We start from the raw sequence: 23,106 nt of genomic DNA, 5'->3' as shown, positions 1-23,106 counted from the left end.
CTGGGGAAGAGGGTTTGGGGAGGCAGTTGGGGAATTTAATGATGGGATAAATAGAGATAAAAGACAGAGTGTCTTGGGGTAGTTGTAAGCAGGGAGTTGTAATAGTAGGAATGGATATCTGTGGAAGGGAGCAAGATCAGAGATGAGGGACTACGTGAGATATAGGTTCTTGAGAGAGATGAGGATATGGATGTGTGAGAAAATGAGTTAATGCATGGATAACTGGGTGATGGATAGTAGGAGAGAAGATGTGCTTGAGAGACATGTCAAGACATCATCTACACTCTAAGTATTTCACCAAATCCTCCTCTTCCAGCTCTCTCTGTTGGATGTTCAGTTTCATTCTCAAAAGCAAGTCATCCTTTGGAGGGGGAGAAAGTAGACCATGTAGAAAGAAAGCGGACAAAGACAGTAGACTAGCTACACACTCAGGGGGCACAAGCATCAGTGATTCCCAGGGTTTCTCTCCCCACCATCATTTTCAAAATAAATTGTGACAATAGCCTTGCGGCCGCTATGCCAGACGACTGGCTAGTAACACCATGTCTCTAAGTTTGAACAGCCTCCTGTGGGGACTTTCTCGGGACTCTCCCTTTCCATAGCCTCTGCTGCAGAGACACCAGCAAGCGAGCTGAGTTTTGGGGGGGTGGCTTGGGGGCCAGGAGCTAGGCAGGGGCAGCGATGGCCTAGTTGGGGGGGGGAGCGGTGCAGGGTCAGGGCTATCCGTGTGGGACCCAGCGCCTCGCCTCTGGGCGCACGAGTGTCCTGGGCTGGTGTGAGCGAGTCCCCGGGACTTTGGAGCCTCTCCCCTTTCGGGAGTGCGGCCCGCGGCCCTGGCAGGGAGCCTACCTAGGCGGAACGCTCGCGAGGCGGAACCTTTCTGCCACGGCCCGCGTTGCTGGCGGGAGCGGGTTAGCGGCCGTGCTCGCCGGAGCCCGGGTGTGACCCCTCCCCCCCACGCGGTGGCCGAGGAGCGCGGCTGAAGATGGCGACGTCCCGCCGGCGGCTGGAGCGGTGCCTGAAGGTGCTGGGAGCGGCCGCGGGCCGGCCGGAGCGCTTCCTCAGGTGAAACTCCCCGCGCGGGCGGCTGCCGCGGCTCCGACACCCCCTGCCCCCTCGCCCCCTTCAGTCATGACCCCCCCCCCGCTGGCTTCCCGGGTAACGCCGCCCCCCCCCCCCGGGTTTTCGCCAGGCGAGCACCCGGTCTCTTGCCTGGGGGGATGCAGCCAGTCTGGTGATTACCGCGCTTGTGTTTCTGAGGCGCTGTGGCTGCAGCCTGAGACCGGCCCCGCTGTGCCAGGCGCTGTACAGATGCAGAGCAAGGGGGGTACAATCCAAGGGTGCCCTGTGACACATCCAATGTTCTCACTCGGCTTCCACTGCTTGATGCCTTTCTGAAAACCTGGGTCCTGGATTTGTGTGACGGGGGAATAAAAAGTAGAAATCTTTGATGTAGAATAGTGATAGAAATGGAGCCGTGTTAGTCTGGGGCAGCTGAAGCAAAATGCAGGACAATGTAGCACTTTAAAGACTAACAAGATGGTTTATTAGATGATGAGCTTTCATATGTGTTCATTTTTTTAATTGTATCCTTTGGTATATATGGTTGTGACTATTTTCTTCCACTATTTGATCTGAGGAAGTGGGTCTGGCCCATGAAAGCTCATCATCTAATAAACCATCTTGTTAGTCTTTAAAGTGCTACATAGTCCTGCATTTTGCTAGAAATCTTTGGCACTCATGGTTGCAGGTGAGAGCTTGAAAATGTGACCTGAATATAATGTAAACTTTTGGAAATAAGAAATAATTTTAAAAATCTCTTTAATATCATGATTTTTGAGAATTAGCTTTGAGTAAGATTTGGAGCATGTCTGAATTCTAGCCAGCACTCTGGTTGCAGAATTGGAGACGTTAGGTTTTATCCTATGCGAAGAACCCTACCGAATTCAGAGTCATGACAAATGCTTTATGGGTTGTGAAATCTGGGGTCTCCCACCCTGAAATTTACTTCTTCGTGTGTTTTTACACTATACGGATTTCAAGAGGGGAGACCAGCATTTCTCAGATTGGGAATCTTAAATAGGGACATAAAATCCTGTTTAATTGGTTAACCAGTTAAGCAATTAAAGAGGGAATAGGTGGGGCCAGGCTGGAGTGCCTCTTCTCTCCTGCCACAGGCATACTCAGTCCCACTGCAGATGGGCTGCTCCCACTAAGCTGGGGCATGACTGTCCGCAGTGAGTGGAGAGCTTTTTCAGCTCCCACTGGTTAACTAGAACTGCTTAACTTACATTCCTAGTAATGACCCAAAAGGAGCTGTAGGGGAGGGGTCACAGGGTTATTTTAGGGGGTCACAGTCTTGTCACTCTTCTATGCTTCCTTCAGGGTTGTTGGTCAGCAGCAGCACAGAAGAGGGTAGAAATGCATTTGATCCCTCAGATCCCTTTCTAATTGACATCTGAATTTGTTCAGTTTGCTATCTTTATGTGCAATGAAATGCTTAATTTTTTTTTATCAGTGTGCAAGATGGACTGGCTGCAGACTTCAGTTCATTGACAAAGACTCTTTATGATTTGCATAAAGCTCAAGGGACAAAACTAGTTTGCGGAAGTCCTCTAAAAGAACTGGTGGTAGAAAACTTTGATGAAGAACAGATCTGGCAACAAATAGAGCTACAGAATAATTCAGTTTTAGACTACTTCAAGAAAGCTGTTGATAGAGATGTTAAAGACAAAGATCTCTACATTTTCCCAGCCCAAGAAGAAGAGGACTTTGAGGCAGACTCTAGCAGTGATAAACAAATGGAACAGAAAAATTGCATGGAAACAGAACCTGCCTCTATTGAACATAAAAGTGAGGCTGAAGAAAAGCAATGTAAATCCAGATCAAGGAAAAGGCAGATATGTAGTGATGACGATTCAGATGTTGACTTTGATATTGATGAGCTAGAGCAACAGGTTCAAAAGTTGAAGAAGCCAATCTTGAAAAAATCAAGTGAAAAGTCCATAGTAGATGATAAATTTTTCAGACTGGCTGAGATGGAAGCCTTTTTGGAAGATGTAGAGAAGGAAGAAGGCAAGAAGAAGGTGGATGATGATGATGAAGAGGAGGATGAGATTGATTATTTTGAAGATATTCTTTCTGATGAGGATGAAGAAGAATCTGGAAAAGATAAAATCGAGGTAAAGATATATGTATCCAGAATTAGAAACATTTTTCACAAGCCGGTATGATTTAAATTAGCTTAAAAAAACTGATAAGAAATTGAAATTGCAGTTTAAATTGGAAAGTAAAGGTAGGCTTTTTAAAAAAGTATAATGAATCATTGAAACAATTTAACAAGGATTTGGTGGGTTCTCGTTACTTAAAACCTTAAGCTCAAGATCATATGCCAAAAGACAAATTATTGGCTCAAAGCAGGAATTACTAGGTGAAATTACATAGCCTGTATTATGCAGGAGTTCAGACTACAAAATAATGATACCTTCTGGATGTAAAAATCTGGCTCTATTAACTTGTTATCATAAATATGTGGGATCAAATAAACAGTCCCTATGCAGAAGAGTGTACTTATCTTTGGATAGGTCTCGGTTTGTAGATCTCTTTTGCGGGAGGGCAGGGTTTTATAAGGCTGTAAATTAACCTGAGCTGCTGTATTTTGGCTTGAACATTATTTTCAGGCTTTCTTCATTGCTTGTGACAGTTCTGTTCTTTCAGTATCTTATTTGAAATGTGATAAAAGAAAAATAAAATGTTTCTGGCAGTGATAAATTGATGCACATGAGAGCCATGTGTGATGCTGTCAGGGGATTTATGAGCTACCCCCCACAGCTCAGTAAATAAAGTCAAAGTTGTTGACAGCACATCCACTGCTTTTCCAGATCTTGGTCTCTAAGCAAATTAAAATAGAATTGACTATTTATTGACGACATTAAAATGTCTCACTTGTATGAAGGCCACTTTCTACCAGTTGAGGTTCACTGAATTCTCTTTGCAAATCTCATACAGTACGTATATATAACATGGCCCTCATGGTTATAAAAGATTCTTGTTCACTTGTACTTTCACTGGGTAACCTCTTATTTTCTCCCCCCCCCCCCCCCAGCCAGTTAAAAGTTCCAGAAATTTGAAATATAAAGATTTCTTTGACCCCATTGATGCCGATGATGCCTTAGTTAATGAAAGCGAAAATGATCAGGGTGATGAAGAGGAACATGACCTGGAAGAGGAGGATGAAGAAGGCAGCATTTTTGATGAGTATGTACACTTGGAATGATTTGTAACTGTTCTGTAGTATCTGCCCAGTTATTTGAATTGTCACTGGTAAGGTAACATTATCTCTTAAACAGAAAATAAAATAGTACTCTCTGCCAAAGAGATTTCTATTATATTAAGGAAGGCGCGGCCTTTTTAAAACTTGTAGCAAATATTTCATTATGTTCATGTGCTTTTGGCTTTCTGTAATGTCAGTTCAGCATGTTAATTAACTACTTTTTGACTGAAGCAATACATAATTCATTTAGTCAAATCCCACAGGGCAACAAGTCTAATGACTATTCTTTTCTCAATTGGGGCGACATATCTTCATTAGATATGTAGGAGATCATCCAAAAGCCTACTTTCAGAATTATGTTAGGTCTTAAAGAAAGCAAAGTAAAAATTCTGGTAATTCTCTGAAAATGTATTATAACCATTTATATTACAGCATTTTTATGTTTATAGGATTGAGGAAAATAATGAAATGGAAGTAATGGAGCAGAATGAGATACCTAAAGAAGTCTCTAAAAAAGTTACTTTTAACTTACCTGAAGACAGTGGAGACGAAGTTGATACAGACACACCAAATGAGAAGAGAACTGATTCCATTGGAATAAAATCTTCTTTTGAGAAAAGGCAGGAAAAGGTAACTGAGATGTTCTAGTGCCCCTTTGTGAGCAACTGTTTTGAAGTTTTCCACTAAAACTTGAGCCAAAGACAGGTGTGTTATTAATAAGTTCATTGTATTTCATTGTAATGAAAGCATTAGAAAAATTGTAGAAGAAAATATCATTCAGTAGTACAGGGGTTCACAAACTTTGTGATACCATGACCCCCTAAAATGCTAAATGAATTTGTGTGACCCCCCCTCCCCCACTCTCACTGCCCTGGGTCGCTTCCTCCCCCATTCTCACCAGACTTCTTGCCCTCCTGGGGTTGCTTCACGGCATTTGCGGTCCTCAACACCCTTCCCCCCTGCAGGCTCCTCCCTCCGTCTCTTTCTCCTCTGTGCCTCTTTTTTGCTCCGCAGCCGTGTGGTTTGGTTTGGTTCCGTTCCGTTCCTCTCTGCCTCTTCCTCTGACCCCCATGTGCCCTTATTTACCTCCGGGTCCTCTGCCCCGACCCAATCCCTCAGCCCGCTGCCAGCTGGGGAAGTGTTCGGTTGCCCGGCAACCATGCCCTGCTGCCCCCTTGCGCATCCGCTCCGGCGCCGGCCTCACTCTCCCACCGCCTTGCCTCCTCCTGCAGCTGAGCCACACTCCTGGAGTCCTGCAGCCCCTGCCCCACTGTGCGGCTTGCCAGCGGCTGCCTTCCGCCGCTCTTTGCGACCCACAGTTTGAGAAATGCTGCAGTAGTAGAATATTTACAGAAAGATCAGGCAAAAGGTGTGCAAAGAATTTTAGAAGTACATGGAATAATTATTCGTATTCTTCTCTCTACCTTGATTTACATTTGGTTGTTGCTAAACGTGTGTAACTTTTAGGAAATTTTATCTTTCAGATGAATGAAAAAATTAAATCTCTAGAAAAAGAGTTGTTGGACGAAAAACCTTGGCAGCTTACAGGAGAAGTGACTGGGCAAAAACGACCTGAAAACAGCCTTTTGGAGGAATCTTTGCTCTTTGACCATGCAGTCAGAATGGGTAAATATTATGCTAAATAATTTGGTTGTTTTACTGATGAGGGTGGTACACAACTGCTGTCTGCTTTTCTCCTATCTTCCCCCCACCATGCTTATAAGTTTGCCAAACATTGCCCAAACTGGGATTGAATATTTTAAGGCTATATTTTCTGCTATAAACATTTTATTCTCTCACCCATTTGTTAACTTTCAGAGGACGCTTTATTAAATGAGAATAATCCATTGTGTATGATTCACTTATTTATCGGGCAAACACAACTTTGTTATTTTTCTCAGCATTTCACACTATGCATTCTTTCCTGGGAAAATAAGATAGTAAGCTTATCTAGTCCATCTTCATTCCAGGCCAACACGCCTCTCTAAAATCATAGAACCATAGAGCTGGAAGAGACCTCAGAAGGCCATCAAATCCAGCCCCCTGCCCAAGGCAGGACCAATCCCAATTAAATCAACCCAGCCAGGGCTTTGTCAAGCCGAGACTTAAACACCTCTAGGGATGGAGACTCCACTACTTCCCTACGTAACCCATTCCAGTGCCTTACCACCCTCCTAGTGAAATAGTTTTTCCTAATATCCAACCTGGACCTCTCCCACCGCAACTTGAGACCATTGTTCCTTGTTCTGCCATCCATCACTACTGAGAACAGCCTTTCTCCAGCCTCTTTGGAACCTCCCTTAAGGAAGTTGAAGGCTGCTATCAAAGGCACACTGCTGACTCATGTCCAGCTTCTCATCCGTTGTAATCCCCAGGTCCTTTTCTACAGAACTGCTACTTAGCCAGTTGGTCCCCAGCCTGTAACAATGCTTGGGATTCTTCCGTCCCAAGTGCAGGACTCTACACTTGTCCTTGTTGAACCTCATCAGATTTCTTGTGGCCCAATCCTCCAATTTGTCTAAGTCACTCTGGACTCTTTCCCTGCCTTCCATCTTATCTACCTCTCCCCCTAGCTTAGTGTCATCCGCAAACTTGCTGAGGGTGCAATTCATCATCCAGGTCATTAATAGAGATGTTGAACAAAACCGGTCCCAGAACCGAACCTTGGAACACTCTGCTAGAAACCGACCGCCATCCTGACATCGAGCCATTGATCACTACCCGCTGGGCTCGACCTTCCAGCCAGTTTTCTATCTATCTTTACTGTCCATTTATCCAATCCACATTCCCTTAACTTGCTGGTAAAAATACTATATATTTTTCTAACATTTGTCAGTTTTTTGTTTTTGTTTATAGAACAAGCTCAGTGCAAGTTAAAATAATATCTCCAAAACTTAATCTCTTTTTCATTTAATGAATGATTAAGTTTCTGAATATTTAAACTTGCTGTTTTCGTGCCCTTTTAGCTCCTGTTATCACAGAGGAAACCACCTTTCAGCTTGAAGATATTATCAAACAGAGGATAAAAGATCAGGTTAAAATGACTTAACTTCACCTCTTTGCTTTATTTGGAAGCTTGAATATTTCAACAAAACATAGCTGGCACAGGAATGAATTGAAATGTACTTGCATTGACTTGGAGTTTTGAGGACACAGGAATAAATTCCAAGCATGAGTTTAAGGCCCCTTAAGTTTTTTTAGGTATCCGTTTGTCTCCTGAACGTTTCCAGAAGAAATAGATTAGAATCTTAATAACTCCATTCTTTATGCTTTGGGTGCTCCGACATTTCTCAATTAAAGAATGAATTAAAATTACCCTCACAGTTTACAGGTTCAACTATAAAAGGACTACTTTGGGGATTTGCAGATGGAATTTCTATAACGGAAATGCAAATCTCTATTTAATTATCTCTTCTCAATATTGACCAAGAATATTTTTTTCAGAGTATATTAAATAGATTCTGTGGGTAAATAAGTATAGTATAATATAAATATTTAATTGCACTGAAAGCCATATTGCTGTTTATAATTTATATTAAAAAGTACTTTCAAAATTTTATTCTTGATTGTTAATTAGTATACTATTTTTGGTTGTTTCTGTGCACTAAAAAAAAAGACTGGCGAGTGTGTGAAGATGTCTGTGCTTCAGTCTTGTTTAACGGGGTGGATTTTTTTTTTCTGGACTAAATGAAATTCTTTAGCAAACACAATCTTTGCTATCATATGGAGCTATTAGAGTTAGTAATTGCCAAAGTTATGGCAAAAGGTAGCTCCCTTTGTATAAGAAATTGCCCCTGCTATTAGGTTAGTGCAGTTTTGGAAAACCAAGTTAATATCCTCATGGAAACAACAAATGAGATATCTGATACATGTGATATATAAATATGGTCTTCTGTTGAAGCTTATTTGATGCAATTGCATCTTAACTGTTTTCTGGGTTTGTCTTAGGCTTGGGATGATGTAGTACGTAAAGAAAAACCAAAAGAGGATGCCTTTGAATACAAGAAACGTCTAACTCTGGATCATGAGAAGAGCAAGTTGAGTCTTGCTGAAATCTATGAGCAAGAATATTTGGCCCTCAACCGTGTAAGTTATGATAATGGACATGCACATACTAAGCCATTGCTGTTGGTTGCAGAAATCAAACAATGACTTCATGAAAGTTTTTATTTTTAAATGCTGAACTGCCATGAGTATTGGAAAATCCTGAAGTGCTCATTCAGTACAACCAGGCCAGTGAACTGATACTTCACATTCCATGTTTACTGTTCAATTTGCACAAATACTTTCAAGAATGGATCGTTGTCTTAAAATGTGGCATGACAAATAATAGAGTTTACATTCTAGAACAGGGATTGCTTTAAAAAATGTTCATAAGAGGAAATTACTGTTATTAGTCCCTTTTTTGTGTAATTCATATTGATATAATTGTTCTATTATAATTAAGCCGCCTCAGTATCATTAGAATAATTATTTGTCTGAATCCTTTGAGTTCACAGATAATGCAAATCCTTTAAATATATTAAAAATATTAAGATTTCAGTAAATATCAGACTTGGTCTTATACACAGTGGCTACGTCTACACTGGCCCCTTTTCCGAAAGGGGCATGTTAATTTCACAGGTCGTAATAGGGAAATCCGCGGGGGATTTAAATATCCCCCGCGGCATTTAAATAAAAATGTCCGCCGCTTTTTTCCGGCTTTTAGAAAAGCCGGAAAAGAGCGTCTACACTGGCCCCGATCCTCCGGAAAAAGCGCCCTTTTCTGGAGGATCTTATTCCTACTTCGAAGTAGGAATAAGATCCTCCAGAAAAGGGCGCTTTTTCCGGAGGATCGGGGCCAGTGTAGACGCTCTTTTCCGGCTTTTCTAAAAGCCGGAAAAAAGCGGCGGACATTTTTATTTAAATGCCGCGGGGGATATTTAAATCCCCCGCGGATTTCCCTATTACGACCTGTGAAATTAACATGCCCCTTTCGGAAAAGGGGCCAGTGTAGACAAGCCCCCTATGTTTTAATTTTCTTTACCACATCTTTAATAGGAGCCTAAGATTCCTTAATTTCCCCTTCTTTAGCCAACTTCAGATGATATTTGAGTTACACAACCACTTACCAATGTGAAACACCATGTCAGAATTAAATCCACTGAGTCTTATGAGACTCTATGCTCCTGGTGAGACTCATGGTGTTTTGAGTCTGAGAGAGGGGGTTTTTTTTGGGAGGGGGGTTGTTTTTTTTGTTTTTTTCAACGCATGAGTAAGAGTTAGGTACTTACTTCCCCTTGACTTTCAGTGGAAATGGGGTGCCCGATTCACACTTCTATTTGGAAATCTTCCCATAAGCTGTTGACATATTGAGGATCATTTTAACCCTCTATGGTTTAATGTACCTATCTATAGATCAAATCCATGGCTGTCCAGTTTATATCCATGGGCCATGTTTGTGGACTGGATGCAGATAGAAATTTTGTATCTGTGTAGGACTCTACCATCTGCAAAAAATGATATAATCTGCATACTGCAGCATTGAGATATAATGTAAAGTGTTCTAGTATCTTTATATGCAAGTTCCACTAAGAGATGTTGCTATAAATGTTGTTGTTGCTATTTATTATTATTGTTATTTATTATTAACACAGCAAAAAACTGAAGAGGAAGAAAATCCTGAACATGTCGAAATTCAGAAAATGATGGACTCACTTTTCCTAAAACTGGACGCTCTTTCCAACTTCCACTTTATGCCTAAGCCTGTGAGTCTCTTAGTTTTCACAATTTTTAAACTCCGTACAATAAAATGTTTGGAAAATAGGCAGTAAGATGAGGGATACTTAACAAATAATTGTAGTGGAAGTATTTCAGAAACACATTATAATCAGCCTTAATATAAATGGGAATGTAACTAGTGTGACTAAATTCAGTTAGTAATATATTGCTATGACATATTAATATACATGAATGGTGTTGTTCTTTCTTTCTAGCCCGTGCCAGAAGTTAAAATCGTCTCAAATCTTCCAGCTATAATTATGGAGGAAGTAGCACCAGTTAGTGTTAGTGATGCAGCTCTCTTGGCTCCTGAGGAGGTCAAGGTAAGAAATCTAGAGCTACACAATGAGAGTACCCTGCACCCTCAGAAGGGAGAGCTGGGAGACATTTTTGTGACTTAAGGATTTCCAGCATACTGACGTTTGGAGAAGCTAGCTTGGCTTAACTAAGTTTGGGTGCCTTCCTCGCCACATGCTGGAAATGGAAAGCTTCCTTTCCAGAATAGTTTTATTCTGTTTTTGAAAACTACCCTACTGTTCACTGTTTGACTATCTAATACTCTTTATTGTTAAGGAATGTACCGTGCATAATCTTCATTACCCTATCTTTAGCTTTAGTCAGTGACTCCTTTGTCTGTTTTATATTTTTATATGGGTGTGTATATATAGGGAAATGTTAAGGGAGCATAGGAGAAAAAAATATACATGCATAAACTATAGGGGGTATGTCTACGCTGCACGGCTATTTTGGGATTCCAGAGGTATCCTGAAATAGCTACCTTGTGTCTACACAAGCCGCCCATTATTTCAAAATATTTTTCAAAATAACAGGCGCATTCTTTAGGTATCCCGGTAACCCTTTCCATGAGGGTTAAGGGATATCTCGAAATAACACGTTATTTTGAAATTTGGTGCTGTTTAGATTCATCAAATTTAAAAATAAACTATTTCGAAATAAGATAAGCAATTTGGTAGCGCAAATTGCACATCTTATTTTGAGTTTAGTGTGCTGTGTAGACGCAATGTAGGAAGTTTTAATTTACACAGCTAGTATGAGTGAATTGTACTATTTGGGTTACTCTGTTTCACTAACTCATATTTAGCTACAGAAAGATTGGATAGAGGAGAGATGAAATAAACACAAAAACTACTTTGTATATAAGTTGAATAGTGCTATTTCTGCAGGCTAGTAAATGAGATGTACAGCAATAGTAGTCATTCTGTTTATACTTGTCACTAGCTTAGATAGTACTTTTGGATCCAAAGTTACATAGTTATGTCTCTTTAGGAAAAGAGTAAAGCTGGAGATGTGAAAACAGACACAGAAAAAACCACCACAGACAAAAAACGAGAACGAAGAAAGAAGAAGCTTCGTAGACGTATGAAGCTAAGGGAAAAGCAGCAGCGTCAAAAACTCCTGGAAAAAACAAAACCAGGAAAAGAGACACAACTCAGCAAACAAGCTGCTGCAGCAAAGTTAAAAAAGCTCACCAAAGAAGGCAAAACAACTTTGCTCAAGGTAAGACTGTCTTATGTTGTCTACTGTACATTTCAAATATTTAGTAATTGGGTATTGGTTTCCTGTCTTGTCATTTAAAACATTTTAAAAAATGAAAGTCCTCAGTGCAGGGCTGCATACCAGCTGCTTTGTCCTGTCCTGTTCTCACCCCAGTGTAAAGCAACCCTACACCCAAATAGCATGTGCTGTCACAGAGCTCCTACACCATCATTCTTCCTCCACAGCCAGCTCATTAGCTTTTTGGGGAAGGGGGGCATTCTTGAACTTGGTAAACTCGAGATTCTGTAGTGATTCTTGGGGATGTTCAGTTTATTTTAACCTGTGCCAGGGACTAGCCCTGTGAATATCAACCACTAGTACTTGTAGACAGCAAAGGATGCCTTTTTATTCTTGCCTGGGCTGAGCACTTCCTTGACAGAAAATGTGGCCCAAGGTGTCAAAATATAATTTCAAAACAAAGAGCAGTTTGGACAGTTATGTTTATTGATATTTACAGTGTTATATTTTATGTTATTTGTCCTATAGATTTTTTTTTTTTTACTTTGAATAAACTCATATTTCATAATCATCTTCCCCTTTCCATTAGTATGTGCAAATAGCTTAATCTGTGGATCCAAAAAACCTGAACTGTACAAGAGTTATTCTGGAATTTAATCTTTAAAGTATAAATGGAAGGTACTATTTATATTTGGTGCACTTTATTTTGAAGTTCACAATCTGAGCTGCAATTTTGGAAAAAATTGCACATGGGCTTATTTTATGAATGTGAGTACAAGGGGCCCCCGCTATAAGTCGCCCTGGTATACATCCGTTCCACACTAAAGTCGTTGACGTGTGTAGGAACTGATGCATTGTAAGTCCTCCCATTCCCCACTATAAGTTGTGCGAAACACTCCTCCCAATTTGCTTAAATGGAAGTCATCCACGGGAAAAAAAATCCCCGATTTAAGTTGTTTCGCTATACGTCCAAATTTTTTGGAACGTATCTTGGATTTAGTGCGAGGACCCCCTGTAGTAGGGACATTTAAATACATTTATTTGTGTAAACAAGTCACCACTGAATTTTTTAGCAGTTACATGTTTAAACACGGGTCAGGCAGGAGCTAGTGCTTATGGGGAGGTGGTTGAAAAACCAGCTCCTTCTTAAGCACAGACTCCTGCCTGCCACCCTCTTTCCCCCTCTCCCTTCCCCCACCTGGCTATGGCATCTGATACAGAGACAGCAAAGCAGGAGACAGGCGACTCTGTGAGAGCCGGTACACGAGGGAGACAGCTTGAAATCTGGCCTCCTGTGTGTACCAGCTCCCCGCCTGTCCTTGCCCCCACATGCTGCTGCCTCTGCACTGGCTCCTGCCTCTTCCACTCCCTCCAGCGCCTCTGATAAAGAGGCAGCGGAGAGGGAGTGGTGCATATAACTGTGTTCACAGATCCACGTTAACATCCCTAGTGAGTAGTCCTGTCAAACTCAATGGAATTACTGGCATGCATAAGCATTTTGAAAATCAGACCCTAGCTAGTTCCTCCCAAGCTTTATAGATATAGTTCAGAATGCTACTTTAAATTCAAACAAAAACATCAGATGTTACAAGAACAAGTGCTGCTTGTGTGGGATTTCTTTATAACCTCTAAATATTGATCCTGTATCTAGAATATAGTAAAATCTGTAGTTTTTTAGGGGTTTACCACGTACAAGGGAACATTCATTCTTAATATTTAAGGTTTTTAAAACAGTGAAAGAGGCTATCGAAAGTAGTTTTCTTTAACACATCTAAAACATTTGCACTTTTACAAAAATAAAGCAAAAATCTACATTTCTCTAGAAGGGACTGATAATTAGGCTTGTGAAAGGTTAATCGGTGGAGCAACTTCCCTCCCAGCTACCATAGGCAGGGGGCTGCTCCATTGCTGCGGGGCCAGCCACAGATGGGGGTTGCTCCAGCCATCCGGAGCAGCCTCTGTCCGTGGCAGACCTGGGCACATGTCACAGGCAGAGGCTGCCTCCACCCCTGCTTTAATTGGCTAACTGGTTAAACAGCACATTTAACCAATTAAATTGGATTTGACGTTCCTACTGGTAATATCCAAGTATTCAATTCTGGATTTGTATGTATATTTCTTATTAAAACGTGTTAAGCATGGGTATGAAGAAGGAATAAATCCCTTAGTCTTTTGAAGTTACAGTGTGGTAAAAAACCAGGATTGCATAGCAGCTGTCTGCAAATCAGTTATCAGTAACATTATTGATAAAGTATATTTAAAATAAAAAGGTTTTAACTAGCTTGTAATTATGTTGTTGCATTAGTCCATTGGAACATTTGCTAGCTCGTCCTTTATTATAAACACTTTTTCTATTGACAGGATGAAGGTAAAGACAAGGCTTTAAAATCATCTCAAGCATTCTTTTCTCAATTACAAGATCAAGTGAAAATGCAAATTAAAGGTACAAAGAAAATACAGAAGACACAGCAAAAAATTTCTGTTAAAAAACTTAAATTATAATACATTTTATATGTCCTGTACCTTGTATATATTGAAGTAAATATTTCTAATTTGCATTTTGAAATGTAGCTTTTATTTTATATAGTGCTTGAAACTCTTCTGTAAGTTGAAGTTCCATTGAATGTCCTTCCTGCTGCAGGTGTTGAAAATGTGGACTGTTCATGCTCTTCTTTCAGCCTTCTGCTTTTTTTTTTTCTGTTAGGAATCCAGTCTTTCTTCTTCCTCTAAAAGAAAAGTCTCAAACAATAGGCAGATAACACAGCACATCTGTGAAAATACAGTATAATATTTTATTTATAGTAAAACCTTGAGTTATGAATACCTTGGGAATGAAGGTTGTTTGTAACGGAACAAAAGGTTATGGTTCTTTCAAAAGTTTACAACTGAACATTGACTTAATTCGACTTTGACATTTTACTGTGCAGAAGAGAATTGCTGATTTTAACCACTTTGATTTAAATGAAAGAAGCACAAACAACTTCCACGCATTGTAAATCTGGTTTATAAACTTTTTTTTTTTTTTTTTTTGAGATTTACATAAAACTTTTGAGATTGGTGTTTGACCAGCCAGTTAGTAACTCTGTTGGTAACTCTGAAGTTTTACTGTATTGGTCTCCAAATTATTTCATTTTTTCTCTCTCCATGTACACAGAAAAAAGTGGGGAAAGAGACGTTTAATCTCTCTATATAAAGTTGTTTCCTGCAGGACGACAGAGTGATGCCATCACGTCACTCTGCGTCCTGTTGCCCACCTCCACCCTTAGCTGCGCAGCCTCTCATTTACCCGTGTGGTGCTCTGGGGAGGCGGAAGCCATTCGGCTGTCCCTCAGCGCTCCGAGAAGGTGGAAGTCATGCGGCCTTCTCCTCTTCTCTCCCCCCGCCCCCCTCCAGTGCTCTGGGAAGGCAGGAGCTGTGCGGCCTTCCACACGCTACGCGCCCCCTCCCAGTGCTCCAGGGAGGCAGAAGCTGCATAGCCTTTCACCCCAGCCCCCTCCCCACCGGTGTTCTAAGGAGGCAGGAGCCACGCAGCTTCCTCTCTCCCTCCTCCCCCACTCCTGTCTCTGCAGGCTGGTGGTAGGATATGAGGCTAAAGGGAAGGGTGCAAGGAGCAGGCTGGTTACGGGGAAGGGAAGTTTGGTGTGCGTAGCAGCCAGAGAGAGGGGGTTGGCGAGCTCCTTCAACCTTCCTTGCTCCTGCCTCCTTCCAGAAGGAAATGTTATGCTAGAGAAGGGGATCAAGACGGATTGCCTAGCCACTAATTTTGAGCAGCCAGACACCTTACTCCCAGCCTGCTGCTGCACCCTCACCCCCTCCTGTATCCCACCTCTTGCCCAGATCTTGTATCCCCATCCCTATCCCACTCAATAGCAGCCCTGTCCCACAGACTGACCCCACATTTTTGGCCACACCCCAGAGCCTAAGTGTGCCCACAAAATCCACTAACCCTGGGACTCCAGAAGAGTTAATCTGGCCTGAGGCTTTGCACCTCAGTCATCACTGCCCCAACCATGGGGCTGGAGCACCAGAGGACGGAGGTGTTTCAGGTGAGGGCTGCGGGTTTTGGGAGGGGCTTTTTTTCTTTCTTGTGTGGTCCCCAATTGATTTTTCTGGGGGTCACTGGCTCCTGACCCAAAAAAGGTTCCCCGCCCCTGCCATAAATGAAGACAGTGTTGAAACCCTTTTTGTTGGACATAATATTTGACTTGATTTAAAATGAAGCCTGGTCAACAAGGCCTCAATCAGGGCCCAGCCCCCATCTGGTCACAGTGTCTTGTCCCTGGTCCCATTCCTGGGGCAGTCTCTGTGGTCCAGTCCCTATCTGGCCACAGGAAGGGCTGGTGCTGGACCTCCTGTGGCACAGTGGACAGAGTGGGGCTGGCGAGCGCAGCAAGCATGGGGGGCAGCCCCCTAGTAATTTAGTAAAACATTGGCTTTAGGCATTCTCAGACTTGGTCATGGATGGGCTTTATTATTCAGTTATGTGTGTGTTGTAACCCTGTCTAAAGATGGTCTTTATGACTGAAAATAATTTAAAATGATCGATAATTGACGTGATTAATAATAGCATATGAAACATAGACTTTATTTAATGGGACTTCGGCTGCTGCATCTTTTTGCACATTTCTTGGAAGTTTACATCATAACTGGTCAAATCCAGTTTTATGCATGCAGTCAAGCTGACTTCTCTCTATTTTATGGCAGGAGGCTGGGGATGTGGGGTGCAGGAGTTTGGGGATGGGGTATGTGGGGCTCAGGGTAATGGGTTCAAATGCATGATGGGCTCAGGGTTGGGATTTGGAATGTGTGCAGGAATGTTATGTCACTGTGGCCACCGTTCTATCCAACACAAAATTTTTCAACGTTATCTTTATTTATGGCAGGGATGGGGAACTTTTTGGGGGTTGGGGACCACTGACCCACAGAAAAATCAATCAGGGACCACAAAACTGAGAAGCCAAAAACCCCCTCAAAAAATCCCCAACCCTCACTGATGTGGCTCCCAATTGAAACAACTCATTTCCCCTGGTGCTCCAGCCCCATGGTGGAGGGAAGGTCAGGGAGGACTGAGGTTTAAGGTCTCAGGCCAGATTAACTCTTCTGGGGTTCCAGGGTTAGTGGATTTTGTGGGCCCTCCTAGACTCTGGGGTGGAGCCAAAATGAGGGGTTAAAGGTGCAGGATAGGGCTGCCAGTGAGTGGGATAGGGATGGGGGTGCAGGAGAGGGTGAGGGTGCAAGGTCTGGGTGGGATATAGGATGCTGGAGCAGGCTGGGGGCAGGGTGTCTGGTGTGGGGTCTCGGCAGGGCGGTGTGATGGTCCTGACCGAGGCTGGGCACAGCTGAGGCATCCACTCAAGGTGAATTGCTCAAACTCGGGGCTCCTTACAGCCCCAGACTGGAGACCTTCCCAAATAGACCACAAACCAGTCACACCGAGCACTTCAGCTGCCAATCTGGCCAGCCAGAAGCCTCACAAGCAAAACCCCTCTGAAACCCCAGCTCTTCCTGTGCCCCAAACAGCCCCAGGCCTAACACACAGGTGAGGGCTTTTAGAACCCAATCTCACCTACCCCAAACGGGTTCTTCTGGTCCCAAGAAACCAGCCACAAGTCCCAGTCAATTTACAATCTGGATCTTATCCACAAGTCCATGCTGAGCCAATCCTTTAGATTCTAAAATCTAAAGGTTGATTACTAAAAGAAAGAAAAGCATGAGAGTAAGGTTGTTAAGGAGAATACATTACATGCATCAAATCACCAAGTTCTCAATGCAGGCTCTTAGCAGAGATGTTACAACTGATATGTTAAGTCTCTGGTGTACATCCTATGTCAGGATCGGTCCACGGTTCTTCCTGGCTCGCTGTTCCCTGCAAGGTTGCATCTGGGATCAGGAGCTGAACTCAAGACCAGATGGAGGGTGTCACATGACTTACATACCTCTCCTGGCATCTTCCTGGCCAGAGCAGGTCACGTAGTCGAGCGACCTATCTCTGTTTCACATGCTCGCAGCCATTATGCCCTAGCTGGTTTGCAGGTATCCGTCACATTCCTCAGGTGTGTATTGGCACCTAGAGATTCATTGTCTCTTTGCTAATTAGCATAGCCACTGGCTGAACATTCTTTGCCCATTGCTCTGTCTCAGACAGAGAATTTTCCAACAAACACAGAGTACATATTTACAACTCTACATACGGATAGTATACAAGTACATGAATAGCATATACAGACTCAGTAGAACATAAGCTTTCATGTGATGACTCACGTGGCCCCCTTTGTACCGACTTTTGGGGCAAACACCTCCCCCCCCATGGGTGCAGCAATGATCTTTAAAATTCAATAACGTGACAGGCGGTGAGTGTGTAGGTTGGGAGTTTGGGGTCTCAGTAGGGTGGTGAGTGAGAGGGCTGAGGTTACGGGGTCTCAGTGGAGGGGGTGAGCAAGAAGGCTGCGGGTGCAGGGTCTCAGCGCAGGAGGGGCCACTTGCTTTTGTGCTGCTTTCAGGCATGGCCTCCCGCTGCTCCCATTGGCTAGAATCTGGCCAACGGGAGCAAAGGGGAAAGCCTCCAATTAGTTCTTCCCTCTGAGGCTCTTCCCCCAGCCCGAGGAAGGGAAGTGGCAGTGCATCTAGCTATTTCTGGCTTCACTTCCCCGCGAGCTAAATCGGCGGGGAACTTCACGGCTTGCTTTCTTGCCCCCCCACTGCAAGGAAACCGGTGCTGTTGCTTCATTGTTGTGGGGGGTCTGTGAGGCTGGAGCAGGGGGCTCCCTGCTGCAGGGGCGAGAGGGTAGCAAAGGGGAGGCTGAGCTGAAGCTGCAAGAGAGCCATATTTGACTCCCTAGTGAACCATATTTGGCTTGCAAGCCATAGGTTGCCAACCCCAGGGATAGGGTGTAGCATCATTTTAAATGCTACCAACTTGTATTTGGATTTTTTGTTTTTTAGAAAAAATGTTCAAGTGCCCCTGAATTTGAAGTCTTAGGTTATTTCTGTCCCCATAAAATTTAACCTTTTAGCTATGATCATCGTTCTTATAACCTTATCTACTGAGGTATTATATGATTTAATTTGCTTGTATTTGGAGGAAGATTAAAACTTACTTCTATATCACTGTATGTGTGATTTAAAATAAATTGTATCGCTTCATCTCAAGCATGAATTCATGAAGTGCACTCAAAGCAAAGGCCCAAAAGTACCTCTTGCTGCCTTTTACTTGTTACATAAAATCACAGATGTAATGAATTGGACAGGATCTTGAAAGGTCATCTAATTCAAACTCCTGAGCTGAGGGAAGCCCAAGTAAACCTACACTATTCCTCACAGATATGTATCTAACTTACTCTTAACTACCTCTAATGAGGAGGATTCTAAAGTCTTCCTTGGAAGCCTGTTCTAAACCTTTTTAAAATATTTCTAACAAAGTTCCTTTACTTTATGAATATGAAATTCTTAATTTTGTTCTTTGGAGCTTAGTAGATAATGAGAGTATCCTTTTTAGAATTGAACATTATTGTCCTGCTGGTCAGAAGAAATCTAAAGGTGGCTTAATATAGACTCCCACTGTAAGGTGGGAGAGAGTGTTCTAAGATACTGTGCTCCCTAACAAATGGCAGCTCATTCGATATGCAAATGAGGCTCGGCAATAAGAAAAGATTAGAAAAGAAGAGACTTAGGGGGTATATGATAGAGGTCTATAAAATCATGACTGGTGTGGAAAAAGTGAATAAGGGGAAATTATTTACTTATTCCCACAATATAAGAACATGGGGTCACCAAATGAAATTAATAGGCAGTAGGTTTAAAGTAAACAAAATGAAGTTTTTCTTCCATGGGTCCGGACTTAATACATCCAAGAGTACTGAGGGAGTTGGCAAATGTCATTGAGAAGCCTTTGGACATTATCTTTGAAAAGTCGTGGACATTGGGAGAGATCCCGGATAATTGGAAAAAGGCAAATGTAGTGCCCATCCTTAAGAAAGGGAAGAAGGACGACCCACAGGCCGGTCAGTCTTACGTCAGTCCCTGGAAAAATCATGGAAGGGATCCTCAAGGAATCCATTTTGAAGCATTTGGAAGAGGGGAAGGTGATCAAGAATAGTCAACATGGATTCATGAAGGGCAAGTCATACCTGATCAATCTGATAAGCTTCTATGATGAGGTAACTGGCTCTATGGATATGGGGAAGTCAGTGGATGTGATATACCTTGACTTTAGCAAGGCTTTTGATATGGTCTCCCACAATATTCTTGCCAGCAAGTTACGGGAATGTGGATTGGATAAATGGACGGTAAGATGGATAGAAAGCTGGCTGGAAGGTCGGGCCCAGCAGGTAGTGATCAGCGTCTCGATGTCAGGATGGTGGTCGGTTTCTAGCGGAGTGCCCCAAAGTTCGGTTCTTGGACCAGTTTTGTTCAACATCTTTATTAATGACCTTGATGAGGGGATGGATTGCACCCTCAGTAAGTTTGCGGGTGACACTAGGCTAGGGGGACAGGTAGATATGCTGGAGGGCAGGGATAGAGTCCAGACTGACTTAGACAAATTGGAGGATTGGGCCACAAGAAATCTGTTGAGGATCAACAAGGACAAGTGTAGAGTCCTGCACTTGGGACGGAAAAATCCCAAGCATTGTTACAGGCTGGGGACCAACTGGCTAAGTAGCAGTTCTGCAGAAAAGGACCTGGTGATTACAGTGGATAAGCTGGACATGAGTCAACAGTGTGCCCTTGTAGCCAAGAATTCTAATGGCATATTAGGTTGCATTAAGAGGAGCATTGCCAGTTGATCCAGAGATGTGATTATTTCTCTTTACTCGGCTCTGGTGAGGCCACAATCTGGAGTATTGTGTCCAGGTCTGGGCCCCCAATTACAGGAAGGATGTGGATGCATTGGAGAGGGTCCAGTGGAGGGCAACCAAAATGATGAGGGCGCTGGAGTATATCACCTACGAGGAGAAGCTTAGGGAGTTGGGTCTATTTAGTCTGCAGAAGCGAAGAGTGAGGGGAGATTTGATAGCAGCCTTCACCTTCCTTAAGGGAGGTTCCAAAGAGGCTGGAGAAAGGCTGTTCACAATAGTGATGGATGGCAGAACAAGGAACAATGGTCTCAAGTTGTGGTGGGAGAGGTCTAGGTTGGATATTAGGAAAAACGATTTCACTAGGAGGGTGGTGAAGCACTGGAATGGGTTACCTAGGGAAGTAGTGGAGCCTCCATCCCTAGAGGTGCTTAAGTCTCGGCTTGACAAAGCCCTGGCTGGGTTGATTTAATTGGGATTAGTCCTGCCTTTGGCAGGGGGCTGGACTTGATGGCCTTCTAAGGTCTCTTCCAGCTCTATGGTTCTATGATATTCCACGCATAGGCTCATTTGCATACTCATGGTGCAAGATCCTGCCAGTGTAGACATAGCCTCACTGTTTTAAATCAATTTAGAAATCAGTTTAAACTTGAAGCAGGTTAAATGGTAGGAAATGATAATCCTGAATTTTCATTCTCCCATTGCAGAATGCCCTAATTATCCTTTAAGAGTTCCCAAAGAAATTCTGAATTATCCTGAATATATTTCATCAGATTGAGATACTTGTAGTATTAAACTGATTTTGCCAATGACAATATACCATTTTTAAGTATCTAAAATAAAAAGATTAATTAGTTGTTGAGGACTAAATATTTTTTTCAAGTAACTTCAGATACATTGTGTATCTCCAAAGAGATGTTTGGAAAATTTGTCACAGTGCAAGTAATAAAAGCTAGTGCATTAGTTCAGTCTCAGGCAAAACCAGGATAGCAAAATTATTGTTAACAGCTTACATAAAGGACTTATGTCTGCATCTTTAAAAAATGGGCACTATATATAACTGAGTGATCAATAGTAGAGTTTTGGGTAATGAAACCAGAAAAGGGGCATAATTTATTTATTGCCTAGAAACCTATGTTGAAGTGTATTTAAAAAAAAGTAATTATAACTATGTATCACTTGTGCTTATGTACTTAACCCTGGGACATCCCACAATTCCACTGTTAGCATCCAATTGGTTCCAGTATTTGTTGCATTATTATAAATGGAAACTACTCTAACAGTATAAAAAGTTAAAATTGTAGCTGGTATTCACATTCCTGTTCAAAACTTTCTTCATTTGATGAAGAGTTTTTAATTTGTGGCTTATATACCCACGGTACAATTGTATCTTACAGAACTATTCCTGAAGATGTTAATCTCTGAACATAAATCTTCAAGGTACTACTAGACTATTCATTGTTTTTTAAATAAACCTTTGTGTCTTTAAGATATTTCTGCAGTCTTCCACAGCCATAAACTTTCCAGTGGTTTGAAGCTGAAAAGGTTTTCTGGTCAAGATGTTTTTGCTTAACAAATTTGTTGACTTCCTTTAAATTGATCAGTACTTCAAGGTTTTCACTCCTCTTAATCACCTCTTTAGAAAGTAAAACAAAAGAAGCAGTCATGTACCACTTTAAAGACTAACAATATAGTTATTAGTTTATTAAGTGATGAGCTTTCGTGGGGGCAGACCCCCTTCTTCAGATCATATTCTGAAACTGAATTAGCATGATTGTTATATAACAGAGGAATACAATGAAAAAAGAAAAAAATATTACAAACTGACAAATCAGCTACATAGAACAGAAGGTGGGGACGGGGGCGGTGGGGGGGGGGGTGACAAGGAAGGAGGCAATTATTTACTGTAAGAGTCAATTAAGCCAATCGCTTACAGTGGCTAATCTGGGGTCACTACAAATATCAAAAGGTGGGGAGGCTGTCATTGTAATGTGTAAGATAATTATCTCCATTAAGGCCCATTTGCAACATGTCAAATTTTAGCATAAATAAAAAAAAGTGTGTGCCTGTGTTACAGGTCAATTATTTTACATGTGGTCTGAAATATTAAAAAAAACTTGCCTTGTCTGTTATAACATGATCTTTTGTGAAGTCATAGTGCATGTGACTCCCCTACACATTAATCAAAGAACAGCTCTTCCTTTCCCTTATAAGAAACCCAGTAATGTGAAATTCCTAAAGGAACTTTCAAGCTTCTAGTTATTAAGGATAAACATTTTTCTGCCTTCAAGGACTTTATCAATAGAGAAATTTTAAAACTGGGAGTTCTGGAAGTCTCTCAGCTTCTCTTTGGTTGAATGATAAAGCATCCAACTTTGTATTTATCTCACTCCTGCCAGATTCAGCCTCCCCCTGGAGCTTCAAGGGCAGCTGTTCATCTTTTAAGATTTTGAGTCTTTTCTCACAGTTACTTTGGAGACCCTGTTGTAAATATTTTTAATCCTTTCAACACTAAACAAAACATTTTAAGGGATGCAGCTTTTGGTTTTATTTTTTTCCCCAATTACTTTTTGTCTTTTACCATTAACCCATCTCCTACCTAATGTCTGTTAGAAATTAGAATAGTTTGTGATCTCAGCTTGGCCTTCTTATGATGATTCTGGCTTAATGGTGAATATCTTGATTGAACTGCTCAATTCTGGTCACACGCAGTAATTGTTTGTTACAAGAGATCAGTAAGATTGGCTGACATTCAATGTAATGACC

At 42.1% G+C, this 23,106-nt stretch overlaps 1 protein-coding gene across 1 annotated transcript; it reads left to right on the top strand.

Moving 5' to 3' along the window:
- The first annotated feature begins 907 nt into the window (after positions 1–907).
- MPHOSPH10 (M-phase phosphoprotein 10) lies at positions 908–14,369 on the top strand. Its single transcript, XM_075897714.1, has 11 exons — positions 908–1,065; positions 2,519–3,182; positions 4,106–4,257; positions 4,723–4,903; positions 5,758–5,899; positions 7,240–7,307; positions 8,222–8,359; positions 9,910–10,020; positions 10,249–10,356; positions 11,321–11,551; positions 13,910–14,369. Exons 1-11 carry the CDS (start codon positions 986–988, stop codon positions 14,048–14,050), a joined length of 2,016 nt encoding a protein of 671 aa, XP_075753829.1. The 5' UTR covers positions 908–985; the 3' UTR covers positions 14,051–14,369.
- The last annotated feature ends 8,737 nt before the right edge of the window (positions 14,370–23,106 follow it).

Source organism: Pelodiscus sinensis, chromosome 14, assembly GCF_049634645.1.
Source record: "Pelodiscus sinensis isolate JC-2024 chromosome 14, ASM4963464v1, whole genome shotgun sequence".
NCBI lineage: Eukaryota > Metazoa > Chordata > Testudines > Trionychidae > Pelodiscus > Pelodiscus sinensis.
This window is presented reverse-complemented; position numbering and strand designations above follow the sequence as displayed.